The following is a 23,240-nucleotide window of genomic DNA, read 5'->3' as shown; positions in this document are numbered from 1 at the left end:
GCCAACTTCAATTTTGTGGGAATTTTAAGGCACAAGTTTGGCTTAAATATTATTTTCTGAAGATGTCTAATGAACTCATTCAATTCCATAATTAATTCTAAGCCACTCAACTTAAGCTTAAGGAAAAGCCTCTAAAAGCAAAAAGCAAAAATTGCAAATAACTCTGCTGTAAAACTCATAAATATTTATTAAACTGAGCATGGTGGCATATACCTTTAATCCCAGCACTCGGGAGACAGAGGTAGGAGGATCGCTGTGAGTTCGAGGCCACCCTAAGACTACATAGTAAGTTCCAGGTCAGCCTGAGCTAGAGTGAGACCCTACTTTGGAAAAAAAAAAAAAGAAAGAAAGAAAATATTTATTACATTTAATCCTGGGGAAAATCTAGGGCCTTATGCATGATAGGCAGAAGTTCTACCACCAGCCTACACCTCAGCCCTCATACAATTCTCACAAAGTGGAATAAGACAATTTGAAAGTCATCCGAGGTAATGATCTGTAGATCTACACTATAAAGCTGCAACATAAAACAATAAACAACATAGGATGAAAAGAAAAAGAAAAATTAATGAAAATGTAGAAAACAGCAAGATGGAAATTTAAACACAAATATACTCCAAAATCACTTTGTAAGTAAAAGGTCTAAACATACCAAATAAAGTGATTATTGGTTGGATAAAATTTCTATGTTGTCTGTAAGGAAACTTTTTAAAAATGAAGACATAAACAAGAGTACAACTAGGGAAAAAGGTATATTACCACAAATGAAAGAAATGTTGGAATGGGTACACTGAGATAAGAGTCAATTTTACAGAGTGGAATTTTAAAAGGATCAAAGAGTACTGTTTTATAGTGATAAAGTGGTCAGATTTTGATGTAGAGGCAACAGTGGTGTTAGAGCTTCAAGATTTATACAGTAAAAGGTGTTTGAGTTGAAATAACAGTCAGAGTTCCAACATCGTTTTCAAAATTTAAGAGGAAAAGCTGAAAACTTAAAAACACTCTACCAAAATCTGCAGCAGAAATAATTTCTTTTCAAGAGGATGTGAGATCAATGTGTATGTGACATCTGGCACTCCATTAATCACCAGGGTTGATTTGACTAAGCCAGATGGGGTCTGCTTCCTCCCTCATTGCTCCAAGCAAGTCCTTCACAAAGCTGCATGCTGGGTGAAAGGTGTCCTTTCCCAGCTACAAGAGGACTGTTCTGGGATGGACTCAGGGACCAAGCTGTGTTTCCTTGCTAGAACGTCCAAATAATCTTTCCAATATATTCAGAACATTCTGAGCTAGACCATACTGTGTCACTAAGCAATTTTTAAAGGATTGAAATCATACAAAACACATTCTCAAATGACAGTGGAAATAAGAAACCTGTTAAAAAGATATATGGAAAACCCCAAATATATTAAAACTAAATAGACATATGCATACAAACTTGTAAATTGAAGAAGATAATAAAATGCCGTATAAAGGGTATTTGGGTTGTCACGAAAATGAAGCATTTCATAGCAAAATGTTTGAGATGAAGCTAAGACGGTCCTTAGAGGGCATTTCATAGCTTTAAGCACTCCCCTTAGAAAAGCTCAAGGGTTTAAAATCAAATGGAGAAACTTTTTTAAAGAGTTATAGACACTTTATTAAGAAAAATACATAAAGCTCATGCTATATGGAATGGAAAAGGGGGTAGAGAACCTACATGGGTGTAGGGGTACCCCCCATCTCAGCCCAGTAGGGTTGAGATGAGGGGGTCTTACCAGAGCAGGGAGTTTAGGAGGGAGAAAAGCCAAAAAGAAGAGACTTAAAAAAAAAAAAAAAAAAACAGCTGGGCGTGGTGGTGCACGCCTTTAATCCCAGCACTTGGGAGGCAGAGGTAGGAGGATTGCTGTGAGTTCAAGGCCGCCCTGAAACTCCACAGTGAATTCCAGGTTGGCCTGGGCTAGAGCGAGACCCTATCTCGAAAAACCAAAAAAGAAAGAAAGGAAGGAATGAAGGAAGGGAGGGAGGGAGGGAGGGAGGGAGGGAGGGAGGGAGGGAGGGAGGGAGGGAGGGAAGAAGGAAGGAAGGAAGGAAGGAAGGAGGCAAATTACATCGAAAGGACAAGAAATGATAAAGATAGTGAAGAAGTTATTGAAACACAAGACAAGTGGTCATTAGAGAAAGTAAATGGAATTTATGTACTTTGAGAAGATGAATGGAGTTAATCTCCTGGCAAGATTGATTGGCAGGGAGAGGAAGAGATGGAGTTGTAAATTGCTAAGATCAGCAGTGAAAGAGGAGGCATCCAGCCAGTGCTACTGCTATCCACTCAGGGGTTACTGTGGAAATGCAGTGAGTGCCTTCACTCTACCTGCTCTTCCACAGGCCAGAGCTTCCATGTAGATTTCATAAACCTGATGGATAGGTCATGGCATACTGTTCTAAGGCCATTATTCTCCATGATGAATACAGACATATGCTTTTTTTTTTTTTTTTTTTTTTTGGTTTTTTGAGGTAGGGCCTCACTCTAGTCCAGGCTGACCTGGGACTCGCTATGTAGTCTCAGGGTGGCCTCGAACTCATGGTGATCTACCTATCTCTGCCTCCCGAATGCTGGGATTAAAGGCATGCGCCACCACGCCCGGCTTAGATGTATGCTTTTGAACTTTGAATATTTGTACTAGAAATAGAAATTCTACTATTTGTAAATTTTAATTTCAGGTATTCATCCATGTTTAAGGAAGCTGTTAAAAATGACATGAAAAAATTTAAAACTTCGATGAAAACAATGGGACCTGCAAAAGTGGATGTTCCTTCTCCAAAGGATTTTCTAAAGAAACATTCAAAGGAAAAATCTCTTCCACCCAGTAGGTTTTGTCACACCTTATTTTTATTACTAAAACTGTTAACAGGTTTTTTATTTAATAAATTTTAAATTTTTGTTAGATAATTTAAGTAGAATCATTTTACTATCAAAGAATAGTAAATATGCATGAGTGATAGCAACTTTACCTTTGGATGACTAGGAGAGCATAGAAGTAGAAAATGAAATGAAAAACATAGAGAAGAATAATAAATTGCCTCAGTATGGAGACTTTTGATGAGACATGCATCCTGAACTATATCATAGACTATCCAACAAAGCTCTGTCTTCAACACTCTGTGTTTCACCACTTTACCCCTAGCTGTGTGATCTGCACATTGACCAACATTTGTTAAAGATTTTCTTTTAATTCAGGGCTGAGAATTGAGCCTAGGCCCTCCTGACTCTATCCTACCTCCTAAGATAACTACTGTCTAGAATTTTCCTTATTCCTCTATACACATATTTTTCATTTAATAGAAAATGAATAATTTATCTTTGCATGATCTTTTCAGCTTGACAATTTAATTCCAAATGATCTACCCCGAACACCGGGACTAAGGTGTGAAATAGCACCATTGGCCCAAATATATCTCTTTAATATATTGGCTTTTGTATGTCTGCTGCATCAAAGACATACTAAAGCAGCTTGAGCCCAACTTGAAGAGTACAAACATGAAATCCCCTTTCTCTGTGGCAATATTTTATGTCCCACAATCCTCTCTCACAATAGACATCTCATGACAGAGGGTAGAGCATTATCAGAAAACATAGAAAGACAAAGTCTAAATTCAAGCTTAATTCATGTATGCAAGTCTTTTTGTACCTTCCTTTGGTAGCATCTTGGCATTTTGTGACCAGAAATACTATCAACAACACTGGAAAATCTTAAGATAGAATTCAAAATTTTCACTTCCTCGGGATCAGTGATATCCTGCTGTGCTTTATATGTCTTATGTCTTATGCTCTGTAGGGTTAAGCGTATTACATAGCCCAACTACCAAACTACATAAATCTTATGGAGAAAATAAGGAACAAGAAAAGAAACCCACTTCTCTTTTCAGAAGCATCATAAGGCAAAGGCAAATAAGGCTTTCTTTGACATTAATAATAAATAAGAAATTTAGGGTCAATTGAGAAGTCAGGGGCGTAGCTAGTTCAAAGGTCGAGAGCATGTCTATCATGTGAGAAGGCCCTGGATTCAATCCTCGCAACACACACACACACACACAAGCCGGGTGTGGTAGCACACACCTTTAATCTCAGCACTCAAGAGGCAGAGGTATGAGGATCCCTGTGAGTTTGAGGTCACCCAGAGACTACATAATGAATTTCAGGTCAGACTGGGATAGAGTGAAATCCTACCTTGAAAAAACATTTTAAAAAATGGATGTTGAAGAGCATTAAAAGCCCTATCCAAGCCAGGCAGGGTGGTGTGAACTCTGGTCCTAGCTCCTTGGGAGGGAGAAAAAGAGAGGAGAGGGGAGGGGAGGAGAAGAGAAGAGAGGAGAGGAAGGGAGGGAAAAAGAGAAGAAAGGAGGAAAATGCCATGTCCAAAGAGATACAGACATCCTGAAAGCTAGAAGTCAGACATCAAGATGTCAACATGGCAGTTTTCTTCCACAGCATCTCTCCTTGAAAGACAAGAATGTCTTTCTCTTGTCTTTACATGGTCTTCCCTCTATGTATTTCTCTGTCCATATTTCCTTTATAAGGACACCAGTCATGTTGAATTAGGCACCACTCTAATAACTTCACTTAAACTAAGTTATCTGAATGAACTTATTTCCAAATGTAGCTACATTCTGAGGCACTGGAACTGGGGATTCAATAAATGACTTCTGGAGGGACATGAGTCAGCCCTAAGAAGAGGTTAATCCAGTACAGAGACTTAACAAAAAATACTTTTTACATGAACTCATATATAAACTCATTGAATAAGGGAAGTTAGCCATTGCAGATGTGAACAACTCACAGACCATAGTCATTCTGATGGGGTTAAGACTGGAGTAAGGTCTGATTGGCAAGAGGGTTATTGGCTTTACTTCTTGGAAACAAATTATAATTATCCCACATCGTATTGTGGGCACACCATGCTGAAGTGACCATATCAGGATAGATCTCTGGAACTGTCAAGCTGAAAAGATCATGTAAAAATAAACAACTTCATCTGCTGTTCATGAAGAGCATGTAAAAACATAAGCATAGAGGAATAAGGAAAATTCTGGGCGGTAGTTACTTTAGGAGGTAGGATACAAGCAGGAAGGAATGAATAAGAAATCTCAAAAACCGGGCGTGGTGGTGCATGCCTTTAATCCCAGCACTCAGGAGGCAGAGGTAGGAGGATCAAAGTGAGTTCGAGGCCACCTTGAGACTCCATAGTGAATTCCAGGTCAGCTTGGGCTAGAGTGAGACCCTACCTCGAAACACACACACACACACACACACACACACACACACACACACACACGCAAAGCTGAACATTTGTTGTTGTCTTTATTAGAAAATATTCTCATAAGAGCCAGAAGAAAGTGTAGTGTAGTGAATTAGCACACTAGCTTATAACTTAACATTCTTATTTTTAAAGTTTTTATTGTATTTAGTTACTTATTTGACAGAGAAAGAAAGAGGTAAGGAGGCAGAGAAAGAGAGAGAGAGAGAGAGAGAATGGGCACACCAAGGCTTCCAGCCACTGCAAATGAACTCCAGATGCATGTGCCACCATGTGTATCTGGCTTACATGGGTCCTGGGGAATAGAACCTGGGTCATTAGGCTTCATGGGCAAATGCCTTAACTGATAAACCATCTCTCCATCCTTAATTTAGCACCCTTATTCCATCATATGTTCTTAATTTTAATTTTGGGATATGTGTGTGTGTGTGTGTGTGTGTGTGTGTGTAGTGAATGCAAGTATGTGTGCAGATGTGTGTGCCCTGTGCATGTGAACAGAGTCCAGAGGAGGTGCCCTCCTCTACTGCTCTTCCACTTGATTTCTCTGAGGTAGTCTCTTGCTGAATCTTAAGCTCCCCTTTTTGGGTTAGACTGGTTGACCAGAGACCCCCAACAATCCTGGCTCCACCTGCCTCAGCCCTGGGGTTACAGATGCGCACAACGGTGCCTGGCTTTTTACGTAGATTCTGGGACTTGAGCTTGGGGGCCTTGTGCTTGCTCAGTATGTGTTCTTACCTGCTGAGCCACCTCTCCAACCCCACTCATATTTCATACTGCTTTTCAACTTTTAATTGATTGCATGGCACTTGATTTTTTGCATATTGGTAACTTACATTTTTCTTTTTTTTCCTTTTATATAACTTTATTCAGGTATGATTGACAAATAAAAGGTTATAAATATTTGATGTACACTAACCAATTAGTTTGGGACTATGTATAAGTTTCTACCCTAGGTATTTGAATATGTTATTCATGAAACCTCAATAGTAGTTTATAAATGTCTGGATATTATAAATATTGTTGAGGAACAATGATCATTTTTAACACTAACAAGAAAATGTTATGCTTAACAGAAGGCAAATTTCAGAGAAGGGATGCCAGGAAGCCTGCTGTGCCCTTGAGGACTGACCACCCAGTCATGGGGATCCAGAGTGGAAAAAACTTTATAAATACAAATGCAGCTGATGTCATCATGGGCGTGGCTAAAAAGCCTAAGCCAATTTATGTCGACAAAAGAACTGGAGACAAGCATGACCTTGAAACTTCTGGACTGGTTCCAAAGTACATCAATAAAAAGGTAGCCTGCAATGTATTAGTGAGAGACCTGAGATTCAAATGACTCAAACCTAGGTTTCATAATAATTCTCAATCTCTCTCTCCACATATACACACAGTGTTCTTACTGATCATGTTATAAAATTGCCCATTTATACTCCTCAGCAATCTGTGTTTATTTTAAGTCTAAAGTGAAGAAATTATAGAAAAATTTTAAAGAATGACATTTAATTTAGTGGATGGAAGTTACTGGTTTCCTCAATTTCAGATATTAATGTGTTTAATTATAACAAATATTCTCAGAAAAATATTGACTGTGGTGAGGTAGAAATGTCACCAAAGGCATAGTCACTGCATTAAATCTGGAAGAAATGAGCTTTCAAGATGGTATGATGCAGTCATTCAAATATGACTCATGGCTGGCAGAGTGAGAAACACAGACAAACACTGCTTCAGCGTACTGGAAATAGTTCATGTCTCCATCCCAATGTGAATATATATTCCACTCGGGCTTGGCAAAGCCTTGAAAGTACTGCACAATGATAATGTACTCAGGGTCATTAATTTCTAGGAGAAAAAGTATTTATTTGGAAGGCATGTAACTTCACTTGTGAACATTATGGAAACTTAGGTTTAATGGTATAGATAGTTTTCTTTTTCTTTTTTCTTTTTTTTTTTTTTTTTTGAGGTAGGGTTTCACTCTAGTCCAGGCTGACCTGGAATTCACTATAGAGTCTCAGGGTAGTCTTGAACTCATAGTGATCCTCCTCCCTCTGCCTCCCAAGTGCTGGGATTAAAGGTGTGCACCGCCACTCCTGGCTTTAGGTATTTTTCTTGTAGATTTTCTATGCCCTTCTTTGGCTTGTTTTACTTCAGAGAATTTATATATGTTAATTTATTCAGTTGTCTCTCGATATAGAGATTTGGTTCTAGAACCCCTGTGAATACCAAATCTGTGGATGCTCAAATTCTTTATGTAAATGCATTTAGAAGAGGGAAATCAGAAGCCCCAGTTGCCTAATGGATAAGGCACTGGCCTCCTAGAAGAGGAGAAATCAATGGCCACAATATCATCTCATTTTTGAAAAGACCAGAATCAACTAGTATTCATTCTCAGGGAGAAAAAGAATCACCCATTTTTGTCAGTTTGTAGTTTGTAAAAGAGTATTTTTCTCCAGTCATTGGTCACTAAGTTCAAGTATATAAGACTCAATTCATGATAACAATTACTTTTTTCCTAAAAAAAAAAAAAATCCCTTGCAGGATTATGGCGTGATACCTGAATACATATGTAAGCGAAACGAGGAAGTGAAGAAAGCGCAGGAAGAGTATAATAATTACATTCAGGAAAGCCTTCGGAAAGCAGCTATGAAGAGACTCTCTGATGAAGAAAGGGAGGGGGTTCTGCAGGTAAGGGTTCTGGGATTTACACTCGTGGGCACTTCTCTGGACCATCTCTGGAAGAAAGGCCTGCCCTCTCTTTCCACAACGTTCCTATCAAAGCCAGTACTCACCACAAAGTCAGAACAATCTCTTGTGGTTATAGTTGCAACTACATAAATTAAGCTGAGCCTTCAGCACAGCAAAAAATAGTAATACAGGAATTCATAAAATAACATTTTGTTTTCAAGTAGTTTCTATGTAAAGAAACCTAGATTCTCCTATGCAACATGAATAAATAAGGTCAGGAAGCATTTTGTTTTCATGTACTTGTCTGAATTTATAAAAAATACTCATAAGTGAGATATTTTTCACTAGATGGAGCTCTAGAACAATTGATGCTGTCCCTAAACCACTTTTTAATTTCCTAGAATATAACTAACTATCCATATTATTAAATAACCAGGTGTTAGATTTTATATATTTCCTTTATCGTGAATAAAATGGACATAAAGATGTATTTGTATTGGAGTTTTGATGGGAGATTCCTATCTGAAGCATGTAAACAATGAGAGACATGAGCAGGGTTGCTGATCCATCATTTGTAGAGTGTGTTTATTAAGCTTCTGTGTATCTGATCATGCCATATCTTAAAGAGGTGAAATAGTTCTTTATTACCTGTTTTTATTAATTGAAAGATATCTACCAGGCTATTTCTAATGATCTCATAAAATAAGTAAACTTTTTCCTTATTATACTATTATTATGCTGTTAGGGCATATGTTGTTACAAATTCTTAACATTTTATCAGTGTCGTCACAATTACCAATAGAGCATTATCAAATACCTGTTTTGCATGCAGTATTATGCTAAGCCACAAAGATACTAAAAAGGGTATAAGATAAAATTTCTGCTATAGAGAATATTATAATTTAATTGATGAGAAGTTGTATGCATATATGTTCATGTACAGATATGAATACATATATGTGGGTTTCAAATTTAATCAAGCTCCAAGGTGGTAGTCACCCTTGAAAGCTATAGATCTTATGCTTATCCCCAAAGTACAACATCAGAGGGTATCCCAGATAGCAAGAGGGACCTGGAGGCAGAGACTGTGTCTCTTTATTGGCAGCTGCATCTCATATTTCTAGCTTAGCACCCAGACTAAGAATAAAGGTACAGGAATGGGGTGCTAGAAAGGAAAGAGGAAGACTGGCAGGCATGAAGATGGAAAGTTTCGTCATAGTGCCCTGAGGGAGAGTGAAGGCTTGGGGCCGTTATCTCTCTTTATTTGTCTATTTTCAGGAAGTTCATGCCTATTTGAAGGCCAGATTTTTATACCCATGTAATGCTAAAAGAAGGGGGGAATAGGAGATCACCCCTTGGAAAGAAAAGGCTCTTCTCTCCCTTGGCTCCCCTTTCTCTTAATCCCAAATATCTTTTTTGTGCAACAACAGCAAAGTAACAAATTCTTTCAGAAGCCTTATTATCCAGGTGTCCAGTGCCATAGTGACAAAGACCCTTGCTGTCCTACCAACAAGCCCTGAGCAAAATTTTCCATGTCATTAAAAAATGGGAGCAGGGAGGAGGGAAAAGATGGTACCAACATATGATGTATCCATATGTTCTTAATTAAAAAAAAAAAAAAAGGTCCAGGTAAGCCTGAACCAGAAAGAGACCCTGCCTAGAAAGATAAATAAATAAAAAATAAAATAAAATAAACAGTCAGGCGTGGTGATGCATGCCTTTAATCCTAGCACTCAGGAGGCAGAGGTAGGAGGATCACCCTGAGTTCAAAGCTACCCTGAGACTACATAGTGAATTTCAGGTCAGCATAGACTAGAGTGGAAACCCTACTTCGAAAAACAAAACAGAAAAAAGAAAAAGAAAAGAAAAAATGTTATATAGATAGCTGAGCATGGTGGTACATGCCTTCAATGCCAGCACTGAGGAAGCAGAGGAAGGGGTTAGCTGTGAGTCTAAGGCTAGCCTGAGACTACATAGTGAATTCTAGGTCAGCCTGGGCTAGAAAGCAAGACCCTACATCAAAAAAAAAAAAAAATGGATAAATGGGGTTGGAGAGGTGGATAGTTGGTTAAAGGCACTTATTTGTAAAGCCTGATGGCTGGGGTTTGAAATCTCAGTAACCACGTAAAGCCAGACGCACAAAGGGGCATCTGCAGCTGGAGTTTGTTTGCAGTGGCAGGAGGCCCTGGTGTGCCCATGCATGCTCTCTTGCTCTTGCTCTTTTAAACAAATAACGAGAATATTTTTTACAGCTGTATAGATGTCTATGACAATATGGTTGAGTGCCCTGATGGTAGCCATCTTCTGTCCATGCTCCATAAGAGTAACTGTCACATTGTCTCTGGAAGGGATCAGCTGTTCTGACCATTCCAAACATCTCATTTTGCAGATGAGATAAAATGCAAATATGTTCAGTGGGCTCATCAGCATAGCCATACATCATTCTTTTGTGGAACATCTACTGTGTTCCAGGCACTGTGCCCAGCCAAAAGACCATAGTGTGAGATGCCAAACAAACCCAGTCCTTGCTGTCCGTGAACTGCACATTTGGTTTATACTTGTCATTGGTCACAAAATTATCAAATCAATAAGAACTAAAAATCACATTTCCCAGTTCTTGGGCTAGTGTTTTCTTCATTATAATTATACAGGGTAACAAAGGCAAGTTTTATTCCAGCAGGAAATGGAAGGCTGACCCAGCTAGGGTTCTGGAGAGAATTAGGAAAGAAATTATATACAGAAGCAAAATTCAGTGAAGGGAACCAGCAAGTACCACTGCAACTGCCCGGCACTAAAGACAGGGGATGCAGCCCACCTGCGCTTGAAGGGCAGGCTGAGAAATTGTGTCTTCAGGGGTTCATGAGAGCTAGAGCCCTGAAGACATATCACACACACATAGTGTCAAGGAAGGAAGAAATGCCCAGCCTCTGTCCTCTCCCACCAGGGTGTGTTTATTCATTCGTTTGTTTGTTTATTTATTTATTTATTGGCTGAATGCAAAGTACAGAAGGAACAAGAATGAGAAGACAGCCCACAGGATCTAACACCCAATCCTAGTCCCTGGGCAGAGTAGGAAGACAGAGAATGTTTAGAGGCCAAGACGGCTGCAAGTCAGCATTTTGTATTAAGTGACCATTTCCCTCTTTGAATTTTCCCATCATTAACAATATTACTTCAATATTGTTGCAGTTGACTTCCTTCTGGCACAAAGCACCAGACACAACAGCTTGTGGGAGGAAAGGGTTTATTTTTAGCTTAAAGACACACGGGGAAGCTCCATGATGGCAGGGACAATAACAGGGCATGAACAGAGGGTGGACATCACCTCCTGGCCAATACCAGGTGAACAACAGCAGCGGAAGAGTATGCCAAACACTGGCAAGGGAAAGCTGACTACAACATCTATAAGCCCACCCCCAACAACACACCTCCTCCAACAAGTTTCCAATTCCTAAATTGCCATCAGCTGGGGAGCAAGCAGTCAGAACACATAAGTTTATGGGGGACACCTGTATCAAACCACCACAAGCATTAAAATAGGAGAGAGAAAAATGAAAAAAATAAAGGTTAGACATTACAATGGACAAAAGCCCTTTTCATCAGGTAAAGTGACTGAAAGGGTCTTAAAAACAGCAAGGAGGCCACTTGAACATAATGTGAAATTACATTTAGTTTTCATCCCTAGCTGTTGACTTTGATGCAAGCATTATTGTACATACTCAAAGATAAAAGCCAACTGTCCTTTAAAAAGAAACCCAGAGGAAAAGTGGACTGCTGTGACCACAAGTAATATGGAAATATCACTCAACTAGCTATGAAAAACCTTTGATATTTGAAAGTGTATAAATATATACATTTCCTCTGTGCAGTATGCACCCCTGTGAAGCACCATGGAAATATATTCTCAGTTCCTAATGAAAGACTATGTCTGACTGAGTTCTTTTGAGGACTTCTTTTTGGAATACATTTCATGTGCAATTCAAAACTGTGTTGATCCATCTCCCTATTTTAAAACTTTAACCTGGATAAAAAAAAAAAAAATTTTTTTTTGCTTCTATCTTTTCACTTCCTAGATCTTTGCTTTAATCTCACCAAGGGGTCAAAAATCTACTACCCTCTCCCCACACACCAGCATGTTCTGTTCAGCACACCCTATCCTGTCAGGACTTTTATCTAAGCATGGAATTAAAGCATTGAACTTTTTGTGTTCCCAAAACATTTCTACAAGATTGAATTTGTAATGTGAGGGTTATTGGGAAGTCATTATTACTTAACTTCTTCAATTTCATTAATTTTAATTAGCATTTACTACTTATACAAGACGATGGGTTGTGTTGTGACAGTTTTCATACGTGTATATAGAGTATGTTGATCATATCCCCTCTCCTCCACCCCAGGCTGCTAAGGGTCTTCTTTGGTGGGGTCATTAGTATTCATTGTGAGGACCTCGTGGTATCAGTCAGTCTCAGAAAGGCATGGGGGTGAGGGGGATAGACTTAAGGACGCAGGGTAGAAGGATATGGTGCCTCAGGCTATTCCCATCCTTCCCATCCCCAGAGCGGTTCTTACAATCTTTCCACCTCCCTCTTCAACTATGTTCCCTGAGCCTTGGTGCCTGTCCTATTTTTTTTTTTTTTTTTTACTAGAATAGTTGATTTTGTTTTTTAGTATTTCTTAGTTTTTTGAGTCCTTTGTGTATTTTAGACATTAAACCTCTATCAGCTGGCAAAGAATTTTTCCCATTCTGTAGTTGTCTTTTAACTCAGCTGATGGTTTGCTTAGCTGCACAATAGCTTTTTGGTATTAAGAAATCCCATTGGTTGAGTGCTTGTCTTATGTCTTGAAATCCTGGGGTCTTATTCAGAAATTGTTTCCCTACGCCTGCATCTTGCAGTGTCGTCCCTACTTTTTTCCTCGGGTTGTTTCAGAGTTTCAGGTCTTTAATCCATCTGGAGCTGATTTTTGTGCAGCTGAGAGAGAAGCTAGGTTCCTTCTTCTACATGTAATCACCCAGTTTCCCAGCATCACTTGTTGAAAATGCTCTTTTCTCCAGGGTGTGGGTTAGGCCTCATTGGCAAAAATCAGGTGGCTGGAATTACTTGAGTTGATACCTGGATCTTCTGTTCTGTTGGACTGACCTATGTATCTGTTTTTGTTCCAAAGCCATGCTGTTTTCATTACTATGGCTTTATAGTTTATCTTGAAATCAGGTATGGGAATACCACCAGCAGTACTCTTTTTGCTGAGGACATTTTTGTTTATCTGAGGTCTTTTGTGTTTCCATATGGATTTTTATTAATTTTTCTATTTTTTTGAGAAGAATGGTGCTGGAATTTTGATTGATATTGTGTTGAACCTGGATATTGTCTTTGATAGGATAACTATTTTCACAATATTAATTATTCCAGTCCATGAGCATGGAAGAACTTTCCATCTTCTCATGTATTCTTCAATTTCTTTCTTCAGTATTTTAATGATTTTATTGTATAGGTCTTTCAGTTCCTTGTTGGGGTATTCCTAGATATTTAATTTCTTGTGGCTATTGTAAATTGGACTGTTTTCTTGGCTTCTTCTTCTGTGTTTATCATTGGATATAAGAAGGCCTCTGATTTTTCATCTCTAGTAATTTTTCTTGGAGACTTTTGGTTCTCAAGTACAGAATCATATCATCTGCAAATAAGGCTGGTTTGATATCTTCCTTTCCAATCTGTATCCCTTTTCTTTCTTTCCCTTGTCTTATTGCTTGAGCTAAGTCTTCAAGTACCATGTTAAACAACAATTGGAAGAGTGGACACCCTTATCTGATAACAGATTTTAGTGAGAATACTCCAAGTTTTCCTCCATTTAGTATGATATTAGCTTTAAGTTTATAATACATAGCCTCTATTATATTGAAATATTATCCTTCCAGCCCTAGTATCTCCACAGTTTATATCATGAAAGGTTGTTGTATTCTGTCAAAGGCCATTTTTGCACTCTATTGAGATGGTCATATTATTCTTGCCCTTAAGTCTTTATATGATGTAGTATGTTTATTGATTTCTGTATGTTGGACCATCCCTGTATCACTTGATTAAGGTTGATGGTATTTTCAATGTATTCTTTAATTTTTAATTTATTTATTTGCAAGCAGAGAAAGAGAAAAGAGACAGACAGAGACAATGGGCATGTCAGGACCTACAGCCTCTGCAAATGAACTCCACATGCATGCACTACTTGGAGCATATGGCTTTACATAGATACTGGGGAATTGAGCCTGTGTTGTTGGGCTTTGTAGGCAAGTGCCTTAATAGCTGAACAATCTCTCCAGCACTTCAATGTATTCTTTAATTCCATTTGTAAGGCTTTCATTGAGAATTTTTATATCTAGGTTCATTAGGGATAGTAGTATATAATTTTCTTTTTTGTTGTGTCACTGTCTGGTTTGGTTAATGTAAAACTGGCTTTAGAGAAGGAGTTAGAGAACACTCCCTCTTTTTCAATTTTATAGAGTAACTTAAGAAGCAATGATAGGTCTGGTAGAACTGAGCCATAAATCTGTATGAGCCTGGACTTCTTTTGGATAGATTGTTAATTACAGCTTCAATCTCCTTACTTTATAGCTCTATCTAAATGATCTCTTCTAGGTTTAACTTTGGTAGACCACATGTATCAAGAAATTTGCCCATTTCTTCCAAATTTTTTAGTTTGGTAGAATATAGATTTTTTAAATATGTCCTTATGATTCTCTCAATTTCCTTGCAATCTATTGTAATATCTCCTTTTTCAACTCTAATCTTATTGATTCGAGTCTTTTCTTTCTTTTGATTAATTTGGCTAGGAGTTTATCTGTCTTATTCATCTCTTCAAAGAACTAACTCTGTTTTATAAATTTTTAAAATTTTATTCATTTCTAATTCATTGTTTTCTGTCCCAATCTTGATTATTTCTTTATGTTTGGAACATTTAGGTTTGGACTTTATTTTTCCAAAGCCTTCAGATGGATCTTTAAATTATTTCTTTGATATCTCTTTATTTCATAATGTAGGCATTTAGAGCTATAAACAAACTTTCCTCTCAGAACTGCCTTCATTGTTGAATAGTGTGTTGTTCAGTCTCTTGTTTTTCTTGTTAATTTCTATTTTTAATGAATTGTGGTCAGATAGGGGTCATTTCAATTTTCCTGAATTTGGGGAGACTTGTGTTGTAACATATGGTCTATTTTAGAGAAGGATCCATGAGCTGCTGAGAAGAATGTTTATGCTGTAGCATAGATATAATGTCCTGTAAATATTTGTTAAGTCCCTTTATTCTATGGGGCCATTTAGTATCATTGTTTCTCCGTTTATTTTGTTTGGATGGTCTACCAGTGGTATGCCTGTGTTTGGAGTATGGATGATAGAATTGTAATATCTTCTTGGTGAATTGTTCTTTTAATCAATATGATGTAGCCTTCCTTATCTCTTTTATTTGTGAGTTACTCTGTTTTCTCAGGTATTAGCATAACCACACCCCTTTATCCTTAGTTTAATTTGCTTAGAATATCTTTTTCTATCCTTTCATTTTAACATGGAATCTGACCTTCACAGATACTGTGTTGAAGACTGTTTTCTGATCCAGCATGCTAATCTGTCTTTTGGCTGGGGAGTTGAATCCAATGACATTTAGAAATACCATTTAAAGGTGTGAGTTAATCCCTGTCATGTTGGTAATTTTGTAGAGTTTGGTGGATTTGGGGTTTGTTTTGTCTGTTTGTTTTTGTCTATATTTGCTTTCACAACTTTTCTACTTCATATTACTGTTTTTTCAGTGTGTTGTGTTCTCTGTAGGCCTGACTTAGTGCTCATATACTCAGTTAGCTAACTTTGTGGTGGAAAGTTTTTCTTTCTCCTGTTATTAGGGATAATTTTGCTGAGTATAGTAATGTGGGTTGGCATCTATGGCTTCTAGCATTTCCACTGAAAAATTGGATAATATTCTGATGCTTACCTTTGTAAGTGATGCTTCTCTCTTACAACCTTTATTCCTCTTTCTTAATTTTCTGTGTCTAATGTTCTAAATATAATGCAAAATGAGAATTTATCTTTTATTTATTTATTTATTTATTTATTTATTTATTTATGTGGCTTTACAAGGTAGGGTCTTGCTCTAGACCAGGCTGACCTGGAATTCACTATGGAGTCTCAGGGTGGCCTTGAACTCATGGTGATCCTCCTACCTCTGCCTGCCAAGTGCTGGGATTAAAGGCGTGTGCCGCTACACCCAGCTGAGAAATCTGTTTACTGGTCCTATCTATTTGGCATTATGCCTCTGGTACCTGGATTGGATGGTCCTCTCTTTCATAAGATTTGTTTTTTGTTTTTTTTCTTTTAGAGAGAGAGAGAAACAGATGCACAGAAACAGGATTGGCACTCCAGGGCCTCAGCCACTGAAATCAAACTCCAGATGCTTGCACCACCTAGTGGGCTTGTGCTACCTTGCATTTGCCTTACCTTTGTGCATCTGGCTAACATGGGATCTGGAGAGTTGAACATGGGTGCTTAGGCTTCACAGGCAAGCACCTTAACCACTAAGCCATCTCTCCAGCCCAGATTTGGAAATTTTTATTGTATCTGTAATTTTATTGAAAATATTTTTTATGCCCTTGACGTGAGCTCCTTTGTAGTGGTTTGATTGAGGTGTACCTCATAAACATATGTGTTCTGAATGCTAGGTATCCAGCTGGTGGCAATTTGGGAATTGGAGCCTCCTGGAGGCAGTGTATTGTTGGGGGGAAGCTTATGGGTGTTATAGCCAGCTTCCCCTTGCCGGTGTTTGGCACACTGTCCTGCTGTTGATGTCCACTGGTATTGGTCAGGAGGTGACTTCCTCTACTCATGCCATCATTTTTCCCTACCCTCATGGAGCTTCTTCTCAAGCCTGTAAGCCAAAATAAACCCTTTGCTCCCACCAGCTGCATCTGGTCAGGAGTTTTCTGCCAGAAACATAAAGCTGACTGTAACATGCTTCTTGTATGACTGTGATTTGGACATTTGGTCTCTTTCTTTTTATAATTTTTAAAATTTATTTTATGAGAGAGACAGAGAAAGAGAGAGAGAAAAAAAATAGGCATGCCAGGGCCTTTAGCCACTGCAAATGAACTCCAGACACATGTGCCACCTTGTGTATCTGGCTCATGTGGCTCTGAGGAATTGAACCTAGGTCCTTTGGCTTTGCAGGCTAGCACCTTAATAGCTAAACCATCTCTGTAGCCTGACATTTGGTCCCACGTTTGTCTCATGTTCTGCTTCTACCTTTTTTGTATTTAACATAATTTATTTTATTTTATTTTTTATTGACAATTTCTATAATTATAAACAATATCCCATGGTAATTCCCTTCCTCTCCCCACTTTCTCCTTGGAAAGTCCACTTTCCATCATATCCCCTTCCCCTCCCAATCAGTCTTTCTTTTATTTTGATGTCATCATCTTTTTCTCCTAGTATGATTGTCTTGTGTAGGTAGTGTCAGGCACTGTGAGGAAATGGATATCCAGGTCATTTTGTGTCTGGGGGGAGCACATTGTATGGAGTCCTACCTTTCCTTTGGCTCTTACATTCTTTCTGCCACCTTGTCTGCAAGAAGCCCTGAGCCTTGGAAGGTGTGATAGAGATATTTCAGTAAGTAGCCATTGATTTTGACCTCCCAATCTATTTATTTCATCAAGCCCCAGTATTTTGTCTTCTGCACAATCTATTCTATTGGTCTTGCTTTCCTGGGAACATCTTTAAGTTTTATTTGTAATCTTTTTTGTTTATTTTCATTTCTTTATTTGAGAGCAACAGGCATAGAGAGAAAGAGGCAGATAAAGAGAGAAAATGGGTGTGACAGGGCCTCCAGCCACTGCAAATGAACTCCAGACGCGTGCACCCCCTTGTGCACCTGGCTAACATGGGTCCTGGGGAATCGAGCCTCGAACAGGGGTCCTTATGCTTCACAGGCAAGCACTCAACCACTAAACCATCTCTCCAGCCCTTAAGTTATTTTTGATTTACATTTGTTTTTTTTCTTTAGTATCTCTATTATTCTTTTTTTGGCTTTCTCATTTTATTTAGTTGGTTCTCCTAGAATTCATTCAGGTGTTCATTCCTGTCCTCTTTGAATTCATTTTATTGTCTGTTGAGTTATTCTAGTCAATTCTCTTTCATTTCATTCAGGCATTGGTTTTTTTTTTTTATGTCCTCTTTAAGTTTGCTGTATGTATTTATCATGATCATGTTTTAGAATTCTGTGTCTGGAGTTTCCTCTAAGTAGTTCTCATTGGAGGCTTCAACTATGGGAGTAGGCATTCTTGGTGTGGATATCTTTCCTTGGTTTCTTGTGAATCATTTTTTTAAAATGTATTTTATATGTAATACAAGAGGTTATACTCTTATGTACCCTTGCCTTGGCTCCCATAAACTTAGGGTCCCTCCTTAGTGTTGTTATGATATTCACTATGGGGCATGAAGGCCTCAGTCAGTCACTGTAGGAGAGCAGGAGGATCATGTCTCAGGATTTTCCTATCTATTCTGTGGCTCTTACAATCTTTCTACCCCCTCTTCCCTGAGTCAAGGCAGGCCTGTTGGTCATTTGATTTAGTGTTGAGTTCTCTGTAGCCTGTGGATTTCTGCTTTGATAGGTTTTGATTGATTACCATGTCTGTCACCATCATCCTGGAGCTGACTCTCAGACTAGCAGTAACAGTAGTGTTCATATTGTTTCCTTCTCTGCCATTTCTCCTGGGCTGTGGGAGATGTGGTAAAAGTGGCAAGTCTCATGGTGGGCAGTCAGCTATCTTCTTGTCTTATTGATGGATCTTGACTTTCCTCCGTTTTCTCTACCACCTGTCCCACATGCATTGCCTCTGGAATACATGTTTTTGCATTGCGGTTTGCCTATCTGGAGATAATCCTTTTGTCTTGTTGAGAGTGTTGCAATAGTGCCTCACAGGAGAGCACAGAGTGTGCTGGGATCAGCACTGCTTTCATAAGAGACACAGGTCTAGACCAAAAGCTCACTGAGCCTGCTCCCCCAGGTTTCCTGGTAAGTCTGTCCTTGTCTCGATGGGGGAAATGGTGGTGCTGAGAGTGAGCTCACTGGGAGGCGGGGTCCTGGCCACTGGGTGCTTTTGGTTCACTGGAGACCTACTGGCATCTGTGGCCAGACCACGTGCAGAGCGCATCGCACTTCCAGTTCTGGAAACCTACCTATATTTAGCTTTTTAATTTCATTTGTCACTCTTGGGGATTATTTATTGGGCTATTAAGTCTTTTTCAAAAAGTCCTTGCCTATGTCGATATTTTCAAGTGTTTTGATTGTTTGCTTCTAACAGTTTTGAAGTTTACAGTCTTACATTAAAGTCTTTGATCCATTTTGAACTAATTTTGTGCAAAGTGAGAGATATGGATCCCTCATTGTCTTCGACTTAGTAGCATTCCTTTCTTTGCAGACCATGGGCCTCTGCTGGCCAGACTTAGCTTTCTGTCTATAGGCTGGGCAGGTTCTCTCACCCTCAGGATAGTTCCTGGAGTTTATCTCCCTAGGTGGTTGTTTTAGCTGGGGTGTGTCTCCTAAGTGTGTGGAAAGTACGTGGGAAGCAACTGCAGCACTGATAGCTGTACAGGTGAAAGAAACTTCCAGCTTTCAAGGATTGTGAGTACTAATCACCGTGCTGAAGGGATGTAGCAGTAGGTGTCAAGTACGTGTGATACTTCAGCATTCTCAGGCTCTGTGGCAACAAATGACTGATAGGTGCCTTCAAATGTTGATCTGTCACTGAGCTGAGGTTAAGAGCTATCAAGCTCAAGGGATCCTCTCAGCTGATGAGATGTTTCTGGACACGCTTCTATACGCACCCAATGCCCACGGCAAGGGTCCTACCAGCTGCACAAGTCGGCTTGTCAGCATCCATCCCAGCAGCTCTCTACAACTTCCTCTGGTTCTCCGCACAGCATGGGGCTATGGAAGATGAGGTTCCCTGACCTGTGGTTCCCTATTCTCAGATCCCCTGAGCAGCTCAGTTTTAAATCATAAGTTCTCTCCCAAGATGATGCCTGGCTGCTGGCCTCAAAAGTCATATATAGTGGTACAATGGCATTTCTCTGCACCACTGACCTATCTACCAGAGTAATCAAACTGTCTGACCAAAATTCACAAGTGGGTTTGAGGCCTGTGAGGTCTGTGGGCTTTTTGCTGAAGGTACGACTAGCTGTCTCAGTACTGGCTTACCTTTCACAAGTGGAATCTTCTTACTCTCTGCCAGTCAGGGAGCATATAGCTGAGGCTGTGTTTAGCTCACTTCTTAAAGGTACATCACCTACCTGTCTTTTTCTCTGCACTTTTCAGGTATCCTTTCATTTCTTTCTTGGGTTTCCAAAGCTCTTCTTTTCTTTCTCTCTTTGGACTATAGTTTATATTTTCTTATTCTTACTCTCTACTTCACCTGGTTACACAGGGCTAGTTTCTAGCCTGCCATATTCCCTAAGAAGCTCAAGCTATTTTCATATCTTGTATATACTACTTAAATATAGATTATGCATATGAGAGTAAATATAAATATTTTTATTTCTGAGTCTGGATTATTTCATTTATCATATGATCTCCAGTTTCATCCAATGTCCTGCCAATCATATAATTTATTAGTGTTGGGTATGTCTAAACTTCATTGTCCATATATACCACATTCATTTATTCATGCATCTGTTGAGGGACACCTTGGCTGATTCCATAACTTGGCTACTGTGAATAGCTCACTGATAAACATGGGGTGTGCAATAAGAGGACTTATTCCTTGGGTACATACCCAGGAATGATATAGCTGGGTCAGATAGTACTTTTAAACCTAAAGATATTGCTATTGCTTTTTCGCTTGACTGTTTGACTGTTTATTTGTTTAGTTTTGTTTTTTGAGGTAGGGTCTCACTCTAGTGCAGGCTGACCTGTACTACCTCTGCGTCCTGAGTGCTGGGTGGGATTAAAGGCCTGAGCCACCATGCCTGGCTCCATTGTTATTGCTTTTCAAGAGCCATGTTTTCCAGGCAATATTTTCAACTTAACTTCCTACTTGATTTTTTCTTTTGCATAGAGAAAATAACTTGGGGACCCAAAACAAAGAAAAAATGCTAACATGAAATTTTATTAAATGAACTCAATTAGTAATTTAAGACAGTTTTGCCAAGGTAGCCCCCTGGCACATTATGATAAGAAACGTAACTAAGCAGAGATGGAAATAGCATTTATAGTTCATAAGAGCTATTTAATTTTGAATTTGTTGATTTCTGAGATCATAAAGCATTAACTACATTATTGAATTATGTGTGCCACCTTTAATGGCACTCCCAATGATTTCCAGAATACATTAATAGGAAGCATAAGTCCTTTGTCTATATAGTTTATTTATTCCTTGTAACACATTGAAAAGATTTATAAAATATGATGGTCTATAAAATTGAATTTTGGCATTTTTATAATCCCACTTTGACAAATAAAATATGACCATGGAAGTCCAAATTGAGGATCCTGATGTGATTTTTGTGTTGAAGAATGAGGATGAGAAAGAAAATTCTAAAAAAAAAAAAATCAACCTTTTACAAGGAATAATTTTATGAGAAATAATTCAGAAATGTTTTTTACTTGGGGATGTCAATTCTCAAGTTACTGATTTTTGCCAAACCTTTTGCCTAGAGCTTAGTTCCATAGTGCTCATAACTCTGCACATGCGTACTGATGGTAATGCTGGGCATGGAGCAAACCAGTGTCCCAGTGGAAAGGGGCACACGACTGAGGAGAGGATTTGGCTTCTGGACAATATTTTCTGTGGCTGTGGCGAACCCTTGACAAGTATACTGTCCTTTTTAAGGCTTCCAATGGTGTTCTTTACCTTTGTACTGATTTAACAGTGTGTTTCCTTACCATCCACCTGACTTGTGAAGGGTGCTTGGTCTCACCAGCTTCCTTACATTTGCAGGGGCTAAAGAAGAACTGGGAGGAGGTGCACAAGGAGTTCCAGTCCCTCTCCGTCTTCATAGACTCCATACCGAAGAAGATTCGCAAGCAGAAGCTGGAAGAAGAAATGAAGCAGCTGGAATATGACATCAGTGTCCTAGAAAAGCACAAAATTATCTACATTGCCAATAAGAAATAATGGATTTTTAAAAGTATATGAATTTAATTTAGAAAAAAGTAGAAAATATAAAAATAAAATTTTTCAAAGAGGAAAAATCCTATGAAGAAAATAAAAATTAATTTTCATCAAAACACACAGTGTTAAAAGAACTGAATTTCTCACTTGTACAAGAGAAACCTTTTTTTCTAAACCAATGTCACATTTTCCACATATAAACCATTGAAGTGTGAGACTGTGTCCCAGGTCTATATTCTTTAATGTGCATCATTATTATTGGGTAATTGTTTCACATAGACATTAATTTCTGGCCCCTGAAAGATAAATCCAGCATTTACAACTTCATTACTTTTTCACTGCAATGCATAATACAAAGAGCATGGCTCAATAAAAATCAATAATTCTGTATTTAAATACAAGGGTATGATTTCTTGCTACCCTGAAGTATTTCCTATAGATTATTTCCAAAATTTAAAATACATACTCTTAGGCACCTTAGTTCAGTATCTATAGTATCTTATGTGATGAAAGCTTTCTATTTGAAAGAAGGAAAATTAACAAGGTATAAAAGGTGTCAACAAGGTTGATAGTTTCCTAACAGTTTTAAGGCTCAGTAGCAGAAGATGTCACTTCATGCCACAAGGCCTGGCTTTGAGTCTCAGCACCATAAAAGGGAGGGTGAAGAAGAAACCAAGCAAGAAAACCCAAAGGCCTGGTCCACTGACTTGAAGAACTTTGATACTCTGCTTCATTCCATAATTCTCTGAGCTTATATCACCAAGAACTGAGGTTTTTCTTTTTGATCCTTTCTATATAACTGTTCTGTGAGTTTTAAAGTTGCATTTTGTAAGGTTACATTCCTAGTAGGCAATAGACTTATGTGAATTGATATGTCTTCAATCCAAAATAAGAAAAAACGTTTACACTCATCTAAGAAGGAAAAGAATTCATAAAATTTTAAAATTAGAGGGCTGGAGAGATAGCATAGTGGTTAAGCGCTTGCCTGTGAAGCCTATGGACCCCGGTTCGAGGCTCGGTTCCCCAGGTCCCACATTAGCCAGATGCACAAGGGGGCACTCGCATCTGGAGTTCGTTTGCAGTGGCTGGAAGCCCTGGCGCACCCATTCTCTCTCTCACTC

General features: G+C 38.7%; 1 protein-coding gene across 1 annotated transcript in view; it reads left to right on the top strand.

Moving 5' to 3' along the window:
• Enkur (enkurin, TRPC channel interacting protein) overlaps positions 1–22,585 on the top strand; it is a 29,434-nt gene extending 6,849 nt beyond the window's left edge. The window contains exons 2-5 of the mRNA XM_004659671.2: positions 2,701–2,846; positions 6,368–6,591; positions 7,833–7,979; positions 21,946–22,585. Coding sequence (XP_004659728.2) covers positions 2,701–2,846; positions 6,368–6,591; positions 7,833–7,979; positions 21,946–22,122 — 694 coding nt within the window. The 3' untranslated portion in view covers positions 22,123–22,585. The remainder of the gene's footprint in view (positions 1–2,700; positions 2,847–6,367; positions 6,592–7,832; positions 7,980–21,945) is intronic.
• Positions 22,586–23,240: the final 655 nt, after the last annotated feature.

Source organism: Jaculus jaculus, chromosome 5 (genome assembly GCF_020740685.1).
Source record: "Jaculus jaculus isolate mJacJac1 chromosome 5, mJacJac1.mat.Y.cur, whole genome shotgun sequence".
NCBI classification, from domain to species: Eukaryota; Metazoa; Chordata; class Mammalia; order Rodentia; family Dipodidae; genus Jaculus; species Jaculus jaculus.
Note: the sequence above shows the minus strand (reverse complement) of the source record. Positions and strands in the feature narration are given on the sequence as shown.